Source organism: Ursus arctos, unplaced genomic scaffold, assembly GCF_023065955.2.
Source record: "Ursus arctos isolate Adak ecotype North America unplaced genomic scaffold, UrsArc2.0 scaffold_39, whole genome shotgun sequence".
Lineage (NCBI taxonomy): Eukaryota > Metazoa > Chordata > Mammalia > Carnivora > Ursidae > Ursus > Ursus arctos.
Window position 1 is genome coordinate 298,423 of NW_026623055.1, and position 25,628 is coordinate 324,050.

The 25,628-nt window shown below is 39.0% G+C and overlaps 1 protein-coding gene and 1 pseudogene across 1 annotated transcript; both read right to left on the bottom strand.

Annotated features, from left to right (window-relative positions):
• Positions 1 to 409: 409 nt before the first annotated feature.
• Positions 410 to 9,026, bottom strand: LOC125283704 (zinc finger protein 280B-like; annotated as a pseudogene).
• Positions 9,027 to 15,774: 6,748 nt separating this feature from the next.
• LOC125283705 (uncharacterized) lies at positions 15,775 to 20,175 on the bottom strand. Its single transcript, XM_048226416.2, has 3 exons — positions 19,800 to 20,175; positions 18,937 to 18,997; positions 15,775 to 16,075 (listed from the first exon to the last, which is right to left on the bottom strand). Exons 1-3 carry the CDS (start codon positions 20,173 to 20,175, stop codon positions 15,910 to 15,912), a joined length of 603 nt encoding a protein of 200 aa, XP_048082373.1. The 3' UTR covers positions 15,775 to 15,909.
• Positions 20,176 to 25,628: the final 5,453 nt, after the last annotated feature.

Sequence of the window (25,628 nt, forward strand, 5' to 3'; positions counted from 1 at the left end):
CTTGGACAACCCCATTCCAGCTTAATAGTACAAGAACTAAATTTAGCCTAGTCCTTGAACTGGATAGATACCATTTGTTGGGCCCTTTTCAGTTCAGACTACGGGTCCAGTGTAGTTCAAACTATGGACGTCAGGGCTTCTTTCCCTTGAGAAATTTTACTTGCTTTACTGCTGTGACTAAGAGGCGTATAAGGCTAATTCGTCCTGACCAAAGGCCAGCCAGAAGGAAGAGGGAAGGGAACAAATGGAGTTCCTTTGGATCACTCAACAGGAGGTCCAGTGGCACCAGACCCCATTCTATTCATTACCCCTGCTTTTCCATCTGAAACCAACGATACAGTAATTTTTTCATGTCTGCAGGGGTCCCTTGCCAAAATGCCAAGCATTTTATTTTAATGGTTTTGCTTCCTTGGATGTTCTTGTGCTAGGAAAAGACACTCTGAGACAGTGTTCTATCTTCCTTGGCTCCAAAACTAGAGTGAATGTGTATGTGTGTGTGTGTGCGTGCCCTCAACCAGAATAAGAAGCCACTGCTCTCCACTGACTAACCTCCCGGTTCCTGGTTCCCATTCATGCCACACCTCGTCCCTCAACTTCTCCATACTCAGGCTTTCAGAGTCAGATTGATTCAGACTAACACAAGACAGACACTTCTGGGCACTCAGCAGCAAATGGAACCATGATAAAACAAAGCCATTCAAGTCTGACTAGAGTTAATATTGAAATCTTCAGGGCATGGAAAAGGTTGAAGTTAAAATTAAGTACTTAAAAAAACCCTATAGATTCTATATACAGAAATGAGAGCTTTCAAACTTACAAGTAACATGAAATATCAAAATAATAAATAGGTTTCCACTTTTTTCTCTCACACACATACATACACAAAACATCTTTTATGTGTTAAGCCAGACACAGTACATGAAAACCAGGTAACAAATTCTTAAATAATATCTCAAAATTCAGATCAGACAATACTGTATTTCATGAATTTAAAAAGAAACTCATAAATGACTCAGTTTCACTATTTTTGATGCTGATGAATAATGTATGGTTTGTATTTTTTTTAAATTTTTATGGGATTTTTGACTTTGATTGAAATACCTGTTTTAGATTTACTGAAACTAGAATTAACGAGGTTTTTTTGAAATTCTACTTTTAGACCTGGAGGGTGATGGTTCAGAATCAGACGTGTTCACAGTAATGGATGCTACTTCCACTGATCCTGGTTGAAGAGGTCCCAGTGACACTTGAATAACTACCTTTGTTTCAGGGGGTCAATCCCTCTAGCTGCTTAGGTTTCTTAAACATTTGATGACACTGGGTCTTGTGCTCCATTTTCTCCTTGAAAGTTAAAAACTGTAGCCGGCATTTCGAACACTGATGAACACTCTTTTCCCAGTGTCCCCTATAATGACACATGTATGGCGTTGCAGTTTTGAAAATTTTGAGACAAAATGGACAGAGCAAATTCTTAGTGTTTTCATGGCATTTTCTGAAATGTGCTTCCACATCAGCAAAGGCTGACGATCTGTAATTGCAAACCTGGCACACGTAGGGCATCTCGCCAGGCTTATGATTGTCCTTCATGTGCTGCAAGAGGACCTGGTCTGTTTTGAATGACAATTCGCAAATTTTACAGACAGTAGAAGGCTCCTGGATAGTTTGTACACTTTCAATGTGACACTGCAGCTGGAAGGGAGTGGGAAACTGCCGGTGGCAGTGCTGGCAGGTGGTGTGGCTTTCCCAGCTGTCACCCCTCTGTTTCTCAAGTTCCAAATGGTGCTTCATATGATTCATAAACTTGACATTTTTTAGAACTTTCAAGCAGCTGAGGCATTTAAAGGTTGTGTGAGTCTTCTGTTCTGGCTGACCATCTCCTTTATGTTGCCCATAATAAAAGTCACGAAGTAATATGACCAGACTTCCTTTCTTGGGATCAACAATCTGGTTTTGACTTGCTAGACTCAAAAAGTCTGTTTTTGCTAGTCTGTTTTCCTTAACAGGATTTATAGGCTTGAAATGGACACTGTCCTTTGGCAAAGCTGTTGGAAAAGGTGCTCCATTCTGAACATGGCTTAATGAGGTATGAACACTGTTTGAGAGTGTGCTTTGCTGCGAAGTCATTGTATGAAAGATACCTGAAGGGGACAAAGCTGAAGCATGTCCCCCTATGATTCCATCACTGAGTTTAGGTCTTTTGGGATTTATGTCATTTACTTCAGCAGTGGAAAGTTGCTTTGATATGCAAGTACTTTTATTCATACCTCCTCCAGAAAGTGCTGCTCCTGCTGGATGCTGCAATGAACTTGTGAATGTAATCAAAGGAGAACATAACTCTGAAGAGCTATTAGGCACGACTTGTGGTGAATTATTTTTATAATCAGGTTTACACAAGGGCTCAATAATAATGGGACTATCTGTTGATCTTGATTCAGATTCAGAAACTGGCAAGGCAGTCACTGCTTCTGATATAGGGGTCACATGACTTATAGGTTGCAATTTGTGAGCAGTACCTTTTCTGAGATGACCGTACTTTTTTCTCCTTGAACATGAACCTGGGGTGACTCTGTTCAAAATGTTTGAAACAACTGGTTTTGAATTGGAAGTCACCCCAACAAAGATCAGCTCAGCGTCGTCACTTACATGCTCCACCCCAACAAAGATCAGCTCAGCGTCTTCATCATCTACTTTTTTGGTTTATTCTACGTTCTGCTGTGGTTCTGGTTCTGGCTCTGGCTCTGGTTCTTGTTCTTCTTCACATAACATACATGGCTGTTCCATTTTTTAATTTCTTTTTTTTTATTCTTGAAGGTGTGGCCAGTCCCAGTGCTTTCTTTATATAAACTGCCACCTAAGTACAAACACACTATACATCAGTAAGTACAGAAAAATGCATTATCTTACTTAATTCTCTCCAAAACTCTAAGGTAGTTATAAACACCCTTATTTTATAAGATAAGGACACTAAAACTCACAGAGGATAAATGACAGCTTAAAGCCTACAATTATTCTGTCTATGCAACTCTATAATCGTAGCTTTGCTTTAAGCTGATTATGATTTCTTCTATTAAAAAAAAAGAGGAAAAAACTAATAACTAATCACTAGGTGAAATCACACGTAAAGGGTATGCACCATTGTGCAGTGTTTAGACACATGGGCTCTGGAGTCAGAGAAGATTAAGCTGGAATTGTAAGTCAGCCACAAACCAGCTGCATCTTCTTTGGCAAGTTCAAACCTTTTAAATGCGTTTTATCTTAAAGGCAAAAGTTCTTATTTCTTACACTTAAGGTAACAGCTCTTTTTTAAAAAGCACCAACAATCCAATGGTACCTTATTTTGTAGCTGAATTAAAGAAAATGTTAGAGTAAATGTACATATCTCAATTGATTCATACACACTAATTTCATAAAGTGCCAAATTCATAGAACAGAGTAGGAGTACCTACTCATTGTCAACAAACAGCATAATTCAATGTCAAGTGCTTAGCATGTGCCTAGCAAATTGGGAACAAACTCTCTTGATAATCTCATCCCAACTCAAGGCCTTAATTATAGTCCATTCACTGATGTCTCCTAAAATTCTCCCTCTAATCCTGACTTCCCTGCTGAACTTAAATCCAACAGAACTTCCTCCTTCAGCCCACCTCAGTCTCTTTTCCACATGGCAGGCAAAGTAATACTGTCAAATCAGATTATATCATTGCTCAGCTCAAAACCCTCCAACGGCTTTCTAGTTCACTCAGTAAAAGGCCAAGTGCTCTAATATCGCCAATGCCTGCAAGACCATGCTTCCAGGCCTACGTACTGCCCTGCATTATGTCCCACTACTCTCCCCTATCCACCTCACTCTAACCACACTAACTGCCTTGTTATTTCTTGAACACCTTAAACACTTTACCTTGCTTAGGGCCCTGTATTTGCTGTCCTAATATGAATGCTCATCATCCAGATACCTGCATGACTGAATCCTCACCATCTTCAGACTTCTATTGCAAGTCTTCTCAAAGAGGTTCTCAAATACTCCAACCAACTGCAATTCATATTCCCAGTCTCTCTTCCCTTCCCCTCACCTTCAAGTCCTTATCACCACCTAACACATTATAAACTTTATCTATAATCTTGATTCTTTTCTACTGTACATCCAGTAAAATGTAAACTCCAAAGGACAGATATTATCTTTTGTTGACTTCTGTATCCCAACCACAAAGAACAGTGCCTGGCACAATATGGGAGGGAGCTCAAATAAAGAATTTGTTAAATGAATTAATAGTGACTTTCATTAACAATCTTTATTTGTAGAACAGATGTAGTCCATTAATTCCGCATTTTCTATGCTTCACTCTCAGAACCTTGTCCATGTCAGATATTCTGTAGGCCCATGAAGGACTGAAAGCTTCTAGCTTTTTAAGAACATTTTTTATCACAACCCATAGTAAAAAAAAAAAATGCGTATGGAGTCTCACTACACAAACATATAAATAACAACTGCTTTACTACATGGGATGCTTATTCTAATATTTTCTATTTCATTTTTCTTAAATTGGTCATGACCTACAAAATCAATTATGATTCAACAATGGCTCACTACTCGTGGTTTGAAAAACACTGGTTTTGGGCTAGCAAGATGTAGGTACTTTAAACTATGGATAACTCACAAGTTGCTGAAAACTTAATGTCAGAACTCATTGTAGTCCAATGTAGACCTTTCAAACTCCATCTATAAAAATTAAACTGGCATCTAATATGTGCCATGTACCTCCCATTAATTTAATTAGTACATCAACATATAATTTTGGAACACATAGATACTTAATCCTGAGATGTGTGTACCAACTTCAAAGTAAGTCAAAAAAGAAACAATAATAAGCAGAAAAATTATTTATTATTTTCATCACTTGTTCTGCAACTATATTTTGCTTGCCCAACACTGGTATGACACTAACAAAGTACTAAGAAGAAAGTGGTGAATGCATGAAGTCTACAGTCAAGTGTGTCATGAATAGTGATTTACAACCTTCTTAAAACTAAGATCAAGTACATAATTAGGAGATATGTAATGCAAGAAAATATATAAGGCACATCTGAAAACACTGCTCTTTAGAGTCATTGAAATTGGTTTGGTCTGTCTATATAACAACTTCAATCATCTAACTCCAGGATGATGCCACTTAGTCCACTGTTTCCCAACATAAGCACCACTAACATGTCTGGACCAGATAACTCTCTGTTGTGGGGGTTGTCACGTGCATTTAGGATGTGTAGCAGTATCCCTGACCTCTACTTACGAGACGCTAGTAGAAATCCCCTACATGTGCAATCAAAAATGTTCTATGGGAGAACTTCTACCCTAATCTAACCTCCGGAGTATCACCTTCCACATTTCTAGTAACTGTCTTCTAGGTAATTCCACATGATGCTCTAATATCATCTCAAGAAATAATTCTAAGTTGAAATTATTATCCTTTTTTAAAGATTTTATTTATTTATTTGACAGAGAGACAGCCAGCGAGAGAGGGAACACAAGCGAGAGAGGGAACACAAGCAGGGCTCCCAGCAGGGAGCCTGATGTGGGGCTTGATCCCATAACGCCGGGATCACGCCCTGAGCCGAAGGCAGACGCTTAATGACTGAGCCACCCAGGCGCCCCCTAAGTTGAAATTATTAATATTCTCCCTGATATCATAAAAATCAGAATATAATTTAAAACTTAGAGTTAAAAAATTTTTTAAAAATAGAATAAAATCTAATTTGACAACTAATGTAAGCATCAGAATTATCTGAGGATAGACATTTAAAGCCTAGAAAAATTTATGATTCATCTGAAGTTACATGTGAGGTCTGGAGACAGAGTTAGCACTAAAATTCGTGATTCCTGAATTCTAGTTCTGTGTTATTCCCTATTCTGTGTTATTAACTTAATGCATGTCTACATTTCTGGTGATGGTGCTATTAATTGCTCAGTCTCTAAGGATCAGAGTCTCACTGGATCCAATTCTAATCTCGTATTTTATAAAAACTGTTCAAACCTCCCCCAACCTCCATCAAATTATTCACAGAAACTTGTAAGTGGTTCTAAATAACTTTTTAGAGCATTAGTCATTCTAACTACCTTTCATTTCCATTCCTACTAAAGCTCTTCCCCCCAATTTCTACGTTTGAGTCCACTGGTTACTTCATGTTTATACATCTGCACTAGGCTCCAAATTGTCTTGTCTCTCTGTCCTTCAAATTACCACCAACTGCATACCCCACTAGAGGAATCTTAAAACACCCTGTAATTTATATCACTCTACTATTCCTACATGTTAAATGACTCCTCCAATTTCAGAGAATATATTTTAAGTTATGCTATGGACCAAACTGTGTCCCTCCAAAATTCGTATGTTGAAGCCCAGCAATCCAGCCACAGTGGCTTCCCTGTTGTTCCCTTTAGGCTCTGCTTGAAATTCTTATCTCCCAGATATCTGCACGGCTAACACGTCTATCTCCTTTAAGTCATGTCCAAACTTACCTTTACCATATACTCGCTCTGATCACCTGATCTAAAATTACAACACTCCTGGGATGACTGGGTGTCTCAGTCACTTACGAGTCTGCCTTTGGCTCAGGTCATGATCCCGGGGTCCTGCGATGGACCCCTGCACTGGGCTCCCTGCTCAGGGGGAAGCCTGATTCTCCCTCTCCCACTCCCCCTGCTTGTGTTCCCTCTCTTGCTGTCTCTCTCTCTGTCAAATAAATAAATAAAATTTCTAAAAAAAAAAAAAAAGAGTCTGCCTTCGGCTCAGGTCATGATCCCGGGATCTTGGGATCGAGTCCTGCATCAGGCTCCCTGTTCAGGAGGGAGACTGCTTCTCCCTCTGCCTGCCCCTGCCCCTGCTTGTGTGTTCACTTTCTCCCTCTCAAATAAATAAATAAATTCTTAAAAAAATAAATAAAAATAAAAAAATAAAACTACAACACTCCTACCTACCCAACATTCAATCCTATAACCCTGCTCTATTATATTCTTCCTAATTTCATAACATCACCTTCTGTATCACCAAAGAATGTATTTTATACACACACACACACACACACACATATATATATATATTCTATGTATATATATATATATACCTAACATTATATTATATACCTTTCTTTCTCCACTGGACTGTCAGTTCTTTCCATTGGAAAAGTTCTGTTTCGTTTTTTAGTTTGTTTTGTTTGTTTTTGTCTGTTTTTTTCATTGTTTTCTCCCAAATCCTAGAGCAGTCCTGGCACATAAGTCTTAAATATTTGTGAAAGGAAAACAATTATCTAGGAGTTACAAAAATTTAACAAAGGAAAGTGGGCTGAGGGAAGAAGTAGGAAATGTTCAGATTTGAGGAACAGCCAATTTTCTTCAGGTCCGGGACCCACTGAAGTGTACTATTACAGCAAATGTGAGAACCCTGTACCCTCAACCTCAGGAGAATGACTATGGTCAGTCACTTTCAGCCATTCTCCCTTGCCCTTCCTCACCTCCCAAGAGCAGGATCTTAGAAGAATCCACAAAGTAGAGATGAGCAGGGAGGCAGTTCAACCTAAAAGTGGCCTATTAGTTCAGAAGGAAGTTCTTTCTCTAAGACCAAGTGTTTCGAAAGGGTTTGGAAGTATCAGGTGAATGGTGAATGATTTAAAGAGGGGCTACAGAGAACCACAAAAAAAGATGACCAAAAAAAAAAAAAAAAAAGGACAATGTTAATTTGTTAAATGCCAGCAATAAGGTAAGGTCAAAGTGAATGCTGAAATAAGAAACTACAAATATTCCCTCCCTCATAAAAGCAAAGAGAACAACAGCAAAAATTGTCAAAATCAAGCTTTTTCATCCTAGAAATTAACCAAAAGCTTGCAAAAACCAGAGGATTTCTGTGGAAAATATTATGGCAGTTCCTCAAAAAGTTAAACACTGAATTATCATATGACTCCACAAGTCCACTTCTAGGTATTGCCTGATACAACTGAAAACAGGTACTCAGACAAGTACATGTAAAGTACATGCATGTTTATAGACATGATTCACAAGAACTTAATGGTGAAAATAATACAAATATCCATCAATGGATGAGTAAACAAATTGTGGTATATACAAACACTGGAATATTATTCAACCATAAAGGGAATAAAGGCATCTCCAGGTTCACTGCTGCATTATTTACAATAGCCAAAATACAGAAACAACCTAAGTGTCCACTGATGGGTGGATAAAGAAAATGTGGTATATACAAACAATGGAATATTATTCGGCCATAAAAAATATGAAATCTTGCCATTAACAATATGATGGACCTGAGGGCATTATGCTAAGTGAAATAAGTCAAACAGAAAGGCAAATACTGCATGACCTCACTGATACATGAAATTGTAAAGAACAACAATAAGCTCATAGAGAGAATAGACTGGTGACTGCCAGAGGCAAGGGAGAGGGGTAAAGTGGATGAAGGGGATCAAAAGGTACAAACTTCCAGTTATAAAATAAATAGGTTATGGAGCTGTAATGCACAACATGGTGACTATAGTTAATAATACTGTATTGCATATCTGAAGTTGCTAGGAGAGTAGATCTTAAAAATTCTTATCATAAGACAAAAAATAATTACGTATGGTGACAGATGTTAACTATATTTACTGTGAACATTTCACAATTTATACAAACACCACATCATGCCCTATACCTAAAACTAATATAATGTTATATGCCAATTATACCTCAATAAAAATAATTAACTTACTTTTTAAAAAGTGGAATGAAGTATTGATACTTGCTACAACCTGAATAAACCCTAAAAACATGCAAAGTGAAAGAAGTCAGATAGAAAAGTTCACATACTGTATGATTTCATCTACAGGAAATATCCAGAATAGATAAAGCCATAGAATCTAAACACAGATTAGTAGTTGCCAGGGGATGGGAGAGGAGAAATGGAGAGAAACTGCTTAATGGTAGAGTTTTACTTTGGAATGTTTGAGATATTTGGAACTAGATAGAAGCAGCAGATGTACAATGCTCCAAATGCCACTGAATCTTTCACTTTAAAATGACTGATTTATGTTATGCAAATTTCGCCCTCAATACATTATTTTTTTAAATAAAGAGGGGATATTACTACCAACCACAGAATTTTTTTTAAAAATGTGTTTTAAGATTTTATTTATTTGAGAGAGCGCGCGAGTGCCAGGAGCGGGGGAGGGGCGGAGGGAGAGGAAGCAGCATGCAGCAGGGAGCCCAACCCAAGCTGGATCCCAGGATGCCAAGATATGACCTGAGCCAAAGGCAGACACTTAACCAACTGTGCCACCCAGGCCTCCCTGAAATTAATTAAAAAAAAAAAAATTAAGGAAACACTATGAACAATTCTATTTGAAAAATAAGATAACTCTGATGAAATGGACAAATTCCTAAAAAGACACAAACTACCAAACTGACTCTGAAAAAACAAACCTAGAAAATATGAATAGATCCAAAACAAGCAAAGAGATGAAGTTAGTAATAAAAAAAAAAAAAAACTCCAAAAGAAAAATCCAAGATCAGATGACTATCTTGGTAAATTCTATCAAAACAATCTAAGAATTAGCACTAATCTTTCATCAACTCTTCAAAAATTAGAAGAGAAAACTTCCAGCTCATTCTATGAGGTCAGTACTATTTATACCAAAATTAAAGATATCAACGCCAAAAAACAAACAAAAAAACCTAAACACCAATATCTCTTATGAATAGAGGCAAAAATCCTTAACAAAATACTAGCAAACACAATTTAATAACATATAAAAAGGGCTATACACCATGACCCAGTGAGATTAATGTAAGAAATGCAAAGTTGGTTCGTTATATGAAAATCAATCAACATTATACCATTTTAATAGAATAAAGGACCAAAAATCCCACATCTGCCCACAAAAAAAGCACTGGACAAAATCTAGCTTCTGCGGGGGGGAGGGTGGGGAACACACTCAACAATTGGGAGAAGGGAACTTTCTCAGACAAAGGGCATCTGTAAAAGACCCACAGCTAGCATTACACTTAATGGCAGAAAGACTGAAAGCTTCTCCTCTAAGACCAGGAACAACACAAGGATGTCCACTTCTACCATTCTGATTCAACATTATACTCGAGGTTGTTTAACCAGGACAATCAGGCAAGAAAAAAATAAATAAATAAAAAAGCATTCAGACCGGAAAAAAGAAGTAAAACTATATTGGAGAGGACATGATTTTGTATACAGAAAATCCTGAGGAATTAGTATTAGAACTTATAAACAATATAAGATCAATATAAAACATCAACTCTATTTCTATACACTAGCAACAAACACTCTGAAAATGAAATTAAATAAGCAATTCTATGTACACTAGCATTAAAAAGGGTAAAATACTTAGGAATAAATTTCCCAAAAAAATGTAAGACTTTCATACTGAAAACGCTGAATTATACTGACTACTTTGCTGAGGCAATTAAAAAAGACCTAAGGAAATTCATACATCCCATGTTCATGGATAAGATTTAATATCGTTAAGATGGCAAGATTCCTGATACTGATCTATCAAAATCCCTGCTGGCTTTTTCACAGAAATTAAAATTCATATGGAAATGCAAAAGACTCAGAACAGCCAAAACAATCTTGAAAAAGAAGAAATGAAAATCTCACATTGATTTCAAAACTTACTACAAAGCTACAGTAATCAAGAGTGTGGTACTACCATGAAGACAGAAACACAGATCAATAAAATACAATTCAGAGTCCAAAAATAAACCCATACACTAATGGTTGATTGATTTTCCATAAGAATAGCAAAATAATTAAGTGGGGAACAGATAAGTCTTTTCAACAAATGCTGGAACAACTGAACATCCTCCACATCAAAAGAATGAAGTTGGACCCCTGCTCACAGCATATTAACAAAAACCCTCAAAATCAATTGTAGAACTAAATGTAAGAGCTAACTGTAAGTCTTTTTTTAAAAAAATAGAAGTAAATGGTTTTTTAGACAAGGTACCAAAAGAATAATGACAAAAGAAAAATAAACAGGATTTCATCAAAGGGAACCCTCTCACACTGTTGGTGGAATGCAAGCTGGTACAGCAACTCTGGAAAAAAGTATGGAGGTTCCTCAAAAAGTTGAAATTAGAGCTACCCTATGACCCAGTAATTGCACTACTAGGTATTTACCCCAAAGATACAAATGTAGTGATCTGAAGGGGCACCTGCACCCCAATGTTTAGAGCAGCAATGTCCACAACAGCCAAACTATGGAAAGAGCCCAGATGCCCATCAACAGGTGAATGGACAAAGATGTGGGGTGTGTGTGTGTGTGTCTATACATATATGTGTGTGTGTGTATGTGTATATATATTGTATATATATTGTATAAACACACACACACACACACACACACACACACACATATATATATACACACACACAATGGGATATTACTCAGCCATCAAAAAATGAAATCTTGCCATTTGCAATGACATGGATGGAACTAGAGGGTATTATGGTAATCGAAATAAGTCAATCAATGACAATTATCATACAATTTCACTCATATGTGGAATTTAAGAAATAAAACAGAGAAGCATAGGGGGAGGGAGGGAAAAATAAAAAAAGACCAAATCAGAGAAGAAGACAAACTATAAGAGACTCTTAATCATAGGAAACAAACTGAGGGTTGCTGGAGGGGAGGGGAGTGGGGGATGGGGTAACTGAGTGATAGGCATTAAGGAGGGCACTGGATGTAATGAGCATTATATATAATATATATATATATATATTTATATAAGACTGATAAATCACTGAACTCTATCTCTGAAACCAGTAATACACTATATGTTAATTAATCAAATTTAAATAAATTTAATAAAGAAGGACTTCATCAAATTAAAAACTTTGTCCTTCAAAGGATACCATCATGAAAGTAAAAGGACAACCCATGGAATGGGAGAAGATATTTGTAAATCATATATGTGATAAGGGACGTTTATCCACAATACATAAAGACCTCTTATATCAGAAGAATAAAAAGACACCCCTATTTAAGGGGGATGTCTGGCTCAGTCTGAAGAGCATGTGACTCTTGATCTCACGGTCGTGAGTTCGAGCCCCATGTTGGGTGGAGAGATCGCTTAAATAAAAACTTAAAAAAAAAAATGGGCAAGGGAATTAAATAGAAATTTCTCCAAAGGCCTATGGACTCTGGGAAGCAAACTGAGGGCTTTGGGGTGGGCGTGGGGGTGGGGATGGGATAGGCTGGTGATGGGTAGTAAGGAGGGCACGTATTGCATGGTGCACTGGGTGTTATACGCAAGTAATGAATCATGGAACTTTACATCAAAAACTAGGGATGTACTGTATGGTGACTAATATAATATAATAAAAAATATTATTATTAAATAAAAAATATTTCTCCAAAAATGATAGAACAAATGGCCAAGTATATGAAAAGATGTTCAACATGATAGTAATCAGAGAATTATGAATCAAAACCACAATGATATATCACTCACACCCCTTAGGATGGCTACTATCAAAATATATAAAAATAAATAAATACACCAGAAAATAACAACTGCTGGTAAGGATGTGAAGAAATTAGAATCCCTAGGTGCTGTGGTTGGAATGTAAAATGGTGTAACTGCTATGCAAAGCAACAGAGGCTCCCCAAAACATTAAAAACTGAACTACCATATGATCTAGCAATCCCACTTCTGGGTATATATCCAAAAGAAATGAAAATAGGATTTCAAAGAGATACTTGCACACCCGTGTTCACAGCAGCACTATTCTGGTAACTAAAAGGTGGAAGCAGCCCAAATGTTCATCAACTGATGAATGAATTTTTAAAATGTATATATACACATACATTGGGATATATCCAGGTATACGAAGGAAGTCCTGTCACATACTACAACATCCATGAATCCTGAGGATGCGTTATGCTAAATTTAAAAAGCCAGTCACAAAAAAGACAAATACTATATTAATTACACTTATACAAAGTATCTAAAGTAGTCAAAGCAACAGAAAAGAAACAAAAAGTAGAATGGTGGATACCAGGGTGGAGGGAGAGAGGGAAAAAGGGACTTTGTTGTTTAATGGAATGGATACAGAGTTTCAATTTTGTAAAATGAGAAGTTCTAGAGATCTATTTTAAAACAATGTTAATACATTTAACACTAAAATGGCTAAGATGGTAAAATTTATGTTATCTATTTTTTACCGCAAAAAAAAATGAGCAAAAAATTTGAATAGACATTTCTCCAAAGAAGATACACAAATAATACAAAACAATAAGCACAAGAAATGCTGCTCAACACCATTAGTTATTAGGGAAATATAAATCAAAATCACAACGAGATACCACTTTGCATCCACTGGGCTGACTATAATCAAAAAGAGTAACGGTAAAAAGTGTTCCAGAGAATGTGGAGAAATCAGAATCCTCATATTGCTAGTGCAACTGTTGTAAAATGGTCAGCCTCTGTGGAAAACAGTTTGGCAGCTCCTCAAAAACTAAATGTAGAGGTATATGATCCAGCAATTTCACTCCTAGGTACATATCCCAAAAAGTTGAAAACATAAGTCCATGTAAAAATTTGCTCAACAATGTTCATAGCAGCATTATTCATAATTGCCACAAAGTGCAAACAATCCAAATGCCCATTAACTGATGAATGGATAAACTGTGGTATAGCCATACAATGGAACATTATTCAGCCATGAAAACAAGGAAACTACTGCTGTATATGCATGACATGGATGAACCCTGAAAAGATGCTAAGTGAATAAAGCCAGACACAAAAAGGCCACATATTATATGATTTCTCTTGTATAAAATGTCTACAATAGGCAAATCCACAGAGACAGAAATAAATTAGTGGCTGCCATGGGCTGGGGTGGGGTGGGGGGAAGAATGAGGAAATGTAGTAGGATGAATAATGACCTCAAAAAATATTAGATCCTACTCCCTGAAACATACATATGTTACCTGATTTGGGAAAAGGGTCTTTGCAGATGTGATTAAGAATCCTGAGATGGGGAGATTATCCTGGATTATATAAATGGGCCCAAAATGCCATCATAAGTATCCTCAGGAAGAGAGGCAGAAGTATTCACACTTACAGTAGGAGAAAGCATTGTAATAAGACTGGAGTGACATGGCCAGAGCCAAGGAATGCCAGCTGGAAGAGGCAAGCAATGCATTCTCCCCTAGAGTCTCCCGGATGGCGTGGCCCTGCCAACACCCTGATTTAGGCCAGGTGATACTGATTTCTAACTTCTGGCCTCCAGAATTGAGAGGGAATAAATTTTTGTTGTTTTTAATCCACCAAGATTGTGGTAATTTGTTATAGTAGCCACAGGAAACTAATACAGGGTTTTAGGGTTAATGAAATGTTCGGGAATTAGATAGTGGTAAAAATTGCGCAATTTTGTGAATATACTAAAAATCATTCAATTTTGCATTCTACAGAGTGAAATGTATAGTATGTGAATTATATCTCAATTAAAGAAAAAAAAATGCCTAGCAATAGGCTGGTGTGACCCCTCCCCCCAACCCAACAACTGATACTAAATTTTCAAAGCCCCTGAACAGACTCCATTCACGTAACAAGAGTTAGGTGATTAGGATTATGGTAACAATGCAAACTAATCTAGCCCACAAAGAGAGTTAAACTAGTATCAGATGGTCAATTTATAAATTTGTAGTGGGAGGCATATGTTCCTAGGGATGGATGGATATCTTCTTGTAGAGTGGACACCACTCTGATACTAAGGTCTTGAAACATCAACTTAATTATCATTAGGACTGCTAAATATCCTGATTTGACCAGGACAATCCAGTTTGACCTGCTGCCCCTGTGTATTTTTTAATAGTGCCACTTTTCACTCTTAAAAATACGCCGATTTCAGGGCATCTGGGTGGTTCAGTCGGTAAAGCGTCTGAATCTTGATTTCAGCTCAGGTCATGATCTCAGGGTTGTGAGATCAAGCCCCATGTTGGGCTCTGTGCTCAGCAGGATGTGTGCTTATTTTCTCTCTCTCCCTCCCCCATTAAAAAAATGATTTCGGTGATAAGTTAATCAACCTACTTGTAAGGAATCTGAAGTTGTGAAAGTGGTGAGAGCATATTCTGTGCACACTATTTGTGCCCTGTCATGAATCTCTATGTAACATATATCTTCCTGCTATTGGAAAGCTCCCAACGAAAAAAATCCTGGTAAGACTTCCACAAAGTATCCATATTTTGTTTTTCAAATGTATACAATAATAATGCTTAAGCTGAACTCTCAGAACTCTACTATTCAGAGTTACTCAAATGACTAATTTATACATTTAAAGGAAAGATAAGGAATGCACCTAAGAATACCTGTGGTTGACAAGTATAAGGAACTTACAAAGGATAGTTTAAAATAACTTGTACCCAAATTTTTTAATTGTTATGAAACCAAAAGATGAAAGTCATTATTTTTTTCATATCAAATTGACCCTAACATATTAATGCTGTGTTAGAACTCCTGGGTACAAAAAAAGGAGGAGGCAGGAATTTATTTCCTCCCTCCCTCCCTCCCTCCCTTCCTTCTTCCCTCCCTCTCTTTGCTCCCCTCCCTTCCTTCCCTTCCCTCCCGCCCTTCCCTCCCTTCCTTTCTTTTAAGGAAATTAGGAAGAAATTGTTACTCTATGAAAAGATCATAAGAAGTTCTATGGGTGTTCATACATATAAGGTTGGTAATGTTCTGATGGTCACTATTTTGGATGAACTACAACTATAAAACATATTAAATTAGTAGAATTAGAACATATCCCTTTCCACAAAAGACTGAGAAACAAACAAATGACACAGGAGCATAATGATAAAGAACCGTACAGTTTTGACAGTCTCCTAACCCTAACCCCTAACAGAGAAAAGAGCAGGGAGAAGCATCAAGAGGGTGTTTGTGAGGAATTTGAGTATTAGGAAGTATTTGGTGAGCCTACCATATGCCAGGTACTGGTCTAGGTACTGGGGATATAGTAGTGATTGAAACAAAGACCCTTTCTTCAGGGAGGTGACACTGCAATAGAGGTAATTGGAAAATACATTTAAAGAGATACACACATACAATGTTATTATGTACAATGTTATAGTATCACGTATTACATATTTCAATACATAAATAATATAAAACATACAAAATATCTTATATTATTATATGTGTGTGTGTGTGTGTGTGTGTGTATATATATATATATATATATATATATATATATATATATATATAAAATTTCAAATGGTTATAAATGCTATAGAGAAAATAAAGGAGGAAATGAGCCAGGTAGTATGGAGGCAGGCTGATACTTGTATGGCATGGTTATGGAGATCTGGGGAAGAATTCTCCAGCAGAAGGAAGAACAAATACAAAGGCTCCGAGACTGAAGCATGCTTACCAAATTTAAGGACTGGTCAAAAGGCTAACATAGGCAAGCCAATGGAAAAGGAGAGAAACTGGAAAGGAGATCAAAGAATGATTTTGTTGTAGTATGTTAATGCAGTCGATTCTAAGTTGTTTGGTTTTTACTCTGAGTATGATATATTGGTCACTGGGAATTTTGAGTGAGAAGTGATATGACCTTTCATTTCAAAAGGATCACTCTGGCTGCTGTGTGAAGAAATAAGACTTTAGAAGGTAATAACTCAAAGCAGGAAGGCAAGTTAAGATGCTACTGAAATAATACGGACAAAAGATTATTATAATACAAGACAGGGATACTGAGAAGTGGTCAAATTTTAGATCAAAACCTTGAAGGTCCACAAGATTTGTTGACAGATTGGATTTGGGATGTGAAGAAGAGGATGACACATATAAGGGGTGATGCTGAGCAAATAAACATGAGACCAGTGCTCAGGGAACGACCTGGGCTAAGTACGTAAATTTTGGAGTCTTTGGCATGTAATGTTATTTAAAACACAAGACTGGATGAGGTCATATAGGGAAAGAGGTCTGATATCCAAATCCTGGGGCGTTCCATTGGTTAGAGGTCAGGAACGTGAGAAGAAACCAGAAAAGGATATGAAGAAGGAAGAGTTACTCAGAGCCAAAGCGGGGGGGGGGGGGGGGGGGGGGGGGGGGCAGGCAGTAATAGAGAAAAGAGAATAGAGAAGGAGAATAGAGAAAAAGCATGTTGTAATCCAAATGAAAAATTATCTTCAGGGAAGAGAAAATGAATTACTCTGATAAATGCTGCAATAGGTCACATAAATTAATAACTAACAATTCAGGACACCTGGGTGGCTCAGTTGGTTAAGCATCTTCCCTCGGCTCAGGTCATGATCTTGGGGTCCTGGGATCAAGTGCCGCAATGGCCTCCCTGCTCAGCAGGGAGTCCGCTTCTCGCTCTCATGCTCCCTCGGTGCTTGCGCTCTCTCTTTCTCTCACATAAATAAATAAGATCTTAAAAAGAAATGAGTAACAATTGACCACTGGGTTAAGCACTGTGGAATTCACTGGTGATCTTGACAAGAGTGGATTTAAAGGAGTATGGGAGAACTGGAGGAAGCAAATATGGACAACTCTGGAGAAATTTTCCTCTAACAAAAGCAAATACGAAATAAAATAAGCAGAAGGGGGACGTGCAATTAAAAGATGGATTTTTAATGACAGGTGACAATACAATCAGTCTGTTTGCTGATGAGAATGATCCAGAGAAACTGAAAACTTAATCCAGGACAAAGAGGAGACTTGCTTGAACAATATTCCTGAATAAACAAAAACTTCTTGGATTTAGTACACAAGGGGAAGTTTTGCCCTTAGCCTGGAGCCAAATAATTCACTCATAATAATAGAACAATATAGAGAAGAGCAGGAATGGTGGATAAATGGGTGTGCTAGTCAGTCTCCAAGATGGCCCCAAATGAATCCTGCTTCCTAGTATTCACACTCTTGTGTCGTCCTCTCCCACACTATCATAGGGTTAGCCTATGTGACTAAGCAAATACAGAAGTAATGGTATGTAACTTCTGAAAAAGACTCTGCATTTCATCTTGGGAGCAAGCTCTCTCTTGAATCACTCACTCTGAGGGAAGCCAGCTGCCATGACAGGAGCAGCGCCATGGAGAGGCCCACAGAGTAAAGAACTGAGAACCGTGCTAATGGTCAAATGAACAAGCTCAGAGATTGATCATCCAACAAAACTCAAGTCTTCAGAGACTGCCAATCCAGCCAAAAGCTTCACTAAACCTCATAAAATACCCCGAGACAGAATCACCTAGCTAAGCCAGTCCTAGATCCTAGAGTATGACAATGAAATAAACATTTCTTAGGTCATTAAGTTTGAGACAATGTGTTACGCAGCAATAGATAACTATGTAATGGGTCTCACTGCGCTACATACACAAGTCACTGGGCATACAACATTCTTATTGTTTTGCCTACTGGCATGAAATGAATTCATATGGCCTCCCCTATCCAGTCACATTCAATTACTTCATGAAATAAAGCCGTCAGGAAATGGTTGTAGAAACGAACAAACTAACCCTATGCAATCATGTCTAAGCAATACACATTTATTCTGAATGAACCACTTTAATACATTAGCTGAATTCTTAGGTATGTGTATCAGCCCATTTTAGCCTCCTACTACCATTGTAAAAGAAATCAGTTTTACATAGCTTAAAATCTATGACCCTCTTATTTTCTTTTTCCTTTCAAGAGAGCAGGTGAAAGAATGCCACCCTCCCTCCCTGTTTTTAAGGAAGCAATATAGAGACCTCCGGAATCACCGAAATCAGTGATTGGCTTGAATTCATCAGACATATTCAGGCCATACACAATCAGAAAACACTGTCTAAATAGTCGTATTTTAATACAGGAGAAAATAAGAGAAAACTGAAGAAAAATGATACCGTCTCGGTCCTTATAAAGACCTCTCATCTTACCTCAGGTGTGCACTGAAACTTCTAAGAACTTGAGATATTCCAGGCAGGAGAAGGTCACATCCTTGAGGCAACCATAGAGGAGGATGAGGGTTACTTACACGTTACAGGGATATTTTGTATCACACTGCCTACCTGATATTGCCATCTGGGCGTTCATCAAGCATCTCACACTTTACCAGAAGAGAGCTGGATTCCTTTCCCCCACACCTGTTCCTCCCGTCTACCCTCGCTCAGTAAAGAAAACACCCTGCCTGCCAACTGCCCAAACCCAAAGCCTGGAAACCACCCTGGGTCCTGGCTGTCAGGAGGACGTCATGAGGGTGGAAGAGTCTGAAATAGAGTCCAGGCAGAGATACAGCAAACTAGAAAAATGAACAAGGCGCTGAGGTAGGGGACAGGGAGCAAATAAATGAATTTACAAACGCCTGAGTTGCCTTAAAGGCTCTGGGCCAACAGACGTCCTGAACAGGGAGGAGGCAGGCTGGGGACATTTAAACGCCTTCAGTTTAACAAGAGACCCCAGCGGGCCGGGGGAGGGGAAGGTATTAGGAGCCAGGGCAGGCCCCTTCTCCAGGAGGCCCAGGCTGGGCCCAGGCTTGGGGGTGGGGCGGCCCGCCAGGGTGGGGGAGGGGACGCTGCCCGAAAGGCTCCCGCTGAGATCGGGGAAGGGGGTGTACTTGAGGGGGTCTCAGGACCCGCCGGGGGCCGCTTACCCGACACTCCCTTCGGAGGCCTCAGCAACAGGCACAGGCCGCTCGGGTGGAGCGAGACCAGGAGCGGTGTGGCCCGCGGGGCTACGGCCGCGCAATCCCTCCCCTCGCCCCTCTGGGAGCACTGGGGCCGCGCCACGCCCCCGTCCTTACCGGCCCCGTCCGCAGCAGTCCCTAAGCGGCCGGAGGCGCACCGCCCCAAGGCGCTCCCCAGGCGAAGCCCGAGGGGACTACGCCTCCTCAGGCCCCAGGCGCCGCCGACGCCGCCGCCTCCGCACGCGCGCCCGCTGAGATCTGTGATTGGCTGCCAGGTGCGGGCCCCAGGCCGGCGCGGCTCTGGGCTCTGCGACCTGATTGGCGGCGAGGCCAGTCCGGCGCCTGCGCGCGCTCTGGCGCCCCTGGTGGCGATCCGTGGGCGCGGGGTCAGGCTGAGAGGGGTGAGGGCCGCAGCAATGACCCACAGTCCCTTGAAGAGTCTTGGAAGGTGAAGGTTGCAGAGCTGACCGGGGTTCAAGTATCCCCAGTCCATCAGGGGATACTTTTGCCGACCTGGAGTTTATCCCTTTTTCATAAAAGTACCAGCTGCTGGCCCCATGTTTAAGAGAACTTGACCACACACCTGGGTCTTGATGCCCATACTCTTGATGTTGCATCTGGTCAAGCTATATAAAAATAACCTGGCACTTATTTTTGTATAGTTTGCAGAATGAACTTTACATTTGCTAATGTCTGGCAAAAGCCACAAAGAGAACATTATTTTGTAACATGAAAATTATGTAAAATTTAAATTTCAGGGTCCATAACTAAAGTTTTATTGGAATACAGACACACCCATTCCTTTAGGTATTGTCTATGGCTGCTTTCCTCTTAAAACAGCAGTTGGTTAATTGCCAGAAATCATTTTCAAAAGTCTAAAATATTTATATCTGGCCCTTTACAAATTTTCTTAATTGCTATTACTTCCAGAAGTCTGTCTATTTTAGTAATGTTTTGAAAAGAAAAAAAAAGAAGAGGACAGCTTTTGGGTTTGTTAATCTATAATGTGATTTTCATCTCTAGTTCATTTATATTTTCCACTCTTTACTATCTTATTATCTCTATAGGTTCTGTTGTTCCTCTTTACAATATAATTTTCTTTAATTGTAGTTGACATGTTATATTAGTTTCAGGTGTACAGTGTAGCGATATGACATTCTATACATTACACAGTAATCACCATGATAAGTGTAGTTACCATCTGTCGCCATACAAAGTTATCCTCTTTATAATTTTTTGAGATAAATGCCTAGGTGGTTTATTTGTAAACTCCCGGTTATTTCTTTTGTATGTAATGCTACAAATTTACCTTCATTTACTTAAGTACAATTTAACTGTATCCTACAATTTTTGCTTCATAATATGTTCATTATCATTCAAATCCAAGTAGGTCTTCCCTATGATTCTCTTTTTAACACAAGCATTATGTAGTAATATGGTATTTATTTTCCAAATCTGTGGGATTTTGTTTTATTTTTTTTAAAGATTTTATTTATTTATTCATTTGACAGAGATAGAGACAGCCAGCGAGAGAGGGAACACAAGCAGGGGGAGTGGGAGAGGAAGAAGCAGACTGATAGCAGAGGAGCCTGATGTGGGGCTTGATCCCACAACGCTGGGATCACGCCCTGAGCCGAAGGCAGACGCTTAACCGCTGTGCCACCCAGGCGCCCCTATTTTCCAAATCTGTGGGATTTTAAAAAGCTATTCCTTTATGAATTTCTCATCTTGTTCCATTATGGTCAGATCACACAGTCTAAATATTCTTGATCCTTTGCATTAGAGGATTTCTGTTCAGTGAAGCATACCATAGGCAAAATGAAGAGGATATAGATACAGAGAAAGTATTTTCAATGTCTAAAATGTGTATTTGGGAAATGCCCTCCTTTAGGCCTCAAAATTACTTCAATATCCTTCATTAAGTTACTATTAACCATGCTCCAGGCATTTATTCAAATTTCACTAGTTTTTTGACCAACGTCCTTTTTCTGATGCAGATTCCCATACAGGATACTGCACCACACTTAGTCATAGTGCCTCCTTAGCCTACTTAGGTCTATGAGTTTGTTAAACTTTACTTGTTTTTCATGACCTTGACAATTTTAAGGAGTCTTTAAGTGTCAGATATTTTGCAGAATGTCTCAATATGGGTTCGATGTTTTCCTCATGGTTACACTGGGGACATAGGTTTTTAGAATTATACACAAACAATAAATCATGGAACACTACATCAAAAACTAATGATGTACTGTATGGTGACTAACATACCATAATAAAAAAAAAAGAATTATACCACAGAAGTGATATGTCCTTATCACTTCCCACCAGGGATACATGCTATCACTATGACTTACCACTGATTTCTGCACTGTAAAGTTACTTTTTTCTCCTTTCCATATTCTGCCCTTGGAGGCAAGTCACTAAATCTAGCCCACCCTAAGGGGCTACATGTAGTCTCATTGAGGGGAGAATGTCTATGAGATACACAAATTATTGAGAGTACAGAAATTATTTGGACTTCATTTGTAAGGAAAATTTGTTTACCCTGCCTTTAAATCTAATTTTAAATTAATCTAAAGTAAATAAACTAAAAATCCAGTACTTCAGTCATACTAGCTATATTTCAATGGCTCAGTAGTCACATGTAGCATATTGGACAGAGCAGATATAGAACATTTCCATCACTGCAGAAGCTTCTATTGACAGAACTGATTTATTTTTTTTAAGGTTTTATTTATTTATTTGACAGAGAGAGAGCAGCAGAAGGAGAGGGAGAAGGGGACTGTCCACTGAGCAGGGAGCCCGATGCAGGACTTGATCCCAGGACCCCAGGATCATGACGTGAGCTGAAGGCAGACACTTAACCAACTGAGCCACCCAGGCACCCTTGACAGCACTGATTTAAATCATTATTTTTCCAACCTTTCTACTCCTTCTTTTCCCTCGTCTTCTTCACTGAGGGACAATTGACATAAACATTATATTAGCCTCAGGTGTACAACATTATGATTTGATATTTGAATATTTGTATATATTGTGAAATGATCACAATAAGTCTGATGAACATCCATCCATCACCAAATATAACTACAAATTCTTTTTCTTGTGATGAGAACTTTTTTTTTAAGGTTCTATTTATTTATTTGACACGGAGAGAGAGACAGCCAGCGAGAGAGGGAACACAAGCAGGGGGAGTGGGAGAGATAGAAGCAGGCTCCCAGCAAAGTGTGGAGCCCGATGTAGGGCTCAGTCCCAGGACCCTGAGCCGAAGGCAGATGCTTAACAACTGAGACACCCAGGCGCCCCTATGATGAGAACTTTTAAGATTTACTCTCTTAGCAACTTTCAACTATGCAATATGGTATTATCAACTATAGTCACCATGCTGCACATTACCTCCCCGTGGCTTATTTTATAACTGGAAGTTCAAAAGTCTGGATCTCCTTCACCCATTTTGCCCACCCCAACCCTTCTTCTTTTCAAATGTATGCAGTTTAAATATGAATTCCTTCTAACTGCTTTAGCTCCATCTTATAATGAGCATAGAGAACAGTATGCAAGAGGTTTGTGAAAGTGCAAGAATGGCATTTTGCACTTTAGGCTCCTGGCCTCCTGCACCCTAGTCCCAGCCCTGTTTTTAATTATATTGCTTAATTTTTGAACTTTGGGTTTTTTTCCTCAATTATCTTTCTGTTATTGATTTCTAGCTCAATTCCCCCAAAGTCAGTGGGTAGCTACAAACAGCCCTACAGCTAACACCATGATTAATGATGAACTATTGCATATGAGTCTAAGAGCAAGACAAGTATGGCCTTTATAACCACTTCAATTCAACAAAGAACCTGAATAGCCAAGACAACTTTGTTTTTTTTTTTTTTTTTTTTTTTTTTTTAAAGATTTTATTTATTTATTCGACGGAGATAGAGACAGCCAGCGAGAGAGGGAACACAAGCAGGGGGAGTGGGAGAGGAAGAAACAGGCTCACAGCGGAGGAGCCTGATGTGGGGCTCGATCCCACAACACCGGGATCACGCCCTGAGCCGAAGGCAGACGCTTAACCGCTGTGCCACCCAGGCGCCCCTAGCCAAGACAACTTTGAACAACAACGCTGGAGAACTTAATCTCCCAGATATTTTTATTAGTCAGCATTCTCCAGAAAGACGGAACCAAGGATGAAAAGAGAGAGAGATGGGGTTTATGCAATTGTGGAGACCAAGAAGTCTCATCATATGCTTTCTGAAAGATAGAGAACCAGGAATGCTAGTGGCATAATTCAGTCTCAGTCTGAAGGTTTGAGAACCAGGAGCTCTGATGTCCAAAGGCAGAAGAGATGGATGATCCATCTCAAGAAAGGAGAGAGGAATTTTTTTTTTCCTTCACTTTTGTTCTCTTAGGGCTCTCAATGGATTAGATTGGATAATGCTCACCCATGTTGCTGAGGGTTTATCTTGCTTACTCAGTCTGCTGATTCACATGCTAATCTCTAAATGCAAAAGGCTAAAGAGTAAAGTTTTCTTCTAGAAAACTTAGAAGGAGGGGCGCCTGGGTGGCACAGTGGTTAAGCGTCTGCCTTCGGCTCAGGGCGTGATCCTGGCGTTGTGGGATCAAGCCCCACATCAGACTCCTCCACTATGAGCCTGCTTCTTCCTCTCCCATTCCCCCTGCTTGTGTTCCCTCTATCGCTGGCTATCTCTATCTCTGTTTGAGTAAATAAATAAAAAATCTTTAAAAAAAAAAAGAAAGAAAAAAAAAGAAAACTTAGAAGGAATATATTTACATCTTTGGTAGACAATAATTTCTTAAATATGATGCACCATGAAGCACCAACCCTAATGCACATATACACACCCATGAAACCACCATCCAGGTCAAGATGTGGGACATTTCCAGTGCCCCATGCCCTTCCCAATTGACAGTATAGTCAAAAAAAAAAAAAAAAAAAAAAAAAAAAAGAAGAAGAAGAAGAAGGGGCACCAGGGCGGTGCAGTCAGTTGGGCATCTGACTCTTGGTTTCAGCTCAAGGTCATGATCTCAGGGTCCTGCGCTCAGTGCAGAGTCAGCTTGAGATTCTCCCTCTGTCTCTGCCCCTCCCACTCCCCCTCTTTCTCTCTCTCTTTTTCTTTCTCTAAAATAATAAGTAAGTAAATAAATAAGAGAGGGGGCAAAACTTGAATAGGAACTTAAAAGAAGAGGATGGTAGTCAAGTGGCCAATGATCATATAAAAAAATATTCTCCATTCATTACTCATCAGGGAAATGCAGATGAAAACAACGTCATAGCACTACAACTTCAAGAGAACAGCACTAATGGAAAGGACTGACAGTACCAAGTATTGTATCTGCTGCACTGGAATTCTCAATATTGTTGGTGGAAATGTAAATTATTTCAATCACTCTGACAAAGTGTTTGGCAGAATCTGCTCTAAAAACTAAATCGATGTAGTTCTGGAACGTCTCATTAGTATACATATATTCTAGAGAAGTGACTACATATGTCTACCAAAAGACATGCACGAACTCACTGCAGCTTTATTCGAAATAGCAAAAGAATCAGCCTCAAAGTCCATCAGGAGTAAAATGGACATATAAAACTCTACCACATTCATTCAATGAGATTCTACCTAGCAATGAAAAAGAACGTCCTAAGCCTGCATACAGCAAGAATGCATGCATCCCACTTATTTAAAGAAAAACAAAGACAAAAATCTGTTGTGTGATCCCATTTACTTAAAGCTAAAAAACAGAAAAACAAAATCTATGGTAGTAGATGTCAGAATAGTGTTTACTTTTCAGGGACAGGTTGACTGGGAAGGAGCACGAGGAAGCCTTCTAAGCTACTTCTTGACAGTAGGGACCTGAAGAATTGTCACCGTAAAACCTATCACTGACTATTATCATTCTACAGCCATGATGTACAGATGACCTAGCCTCAGTTCTGCCTTTCAG

Bases quoted from the DNA above. Each gene is read 5' to 3' on its own strand.
- LOC125283705 (XM_048226416.2), bottom strand. From the start codon at position 20,175: ATGGACTGGGGATACTTGAACCCCGGTCAGCTCTGCAACCTTCACCTT. The intron at 18,998-19,799 runs GTAAGGACGGGG...GGTTGCCTCAAG, and splicing joins GACTGCTGCGGACGGGGCCG to GATGTGACCTTCTCCTGCCT. The intron at 16,076-18,936 runs GTAAGATGAGAG...CCTCTATTGCAG, and splicing joins AGTTTCAGTGCACACCTGAG to TGTCACCTCCCTGAAGAAAG.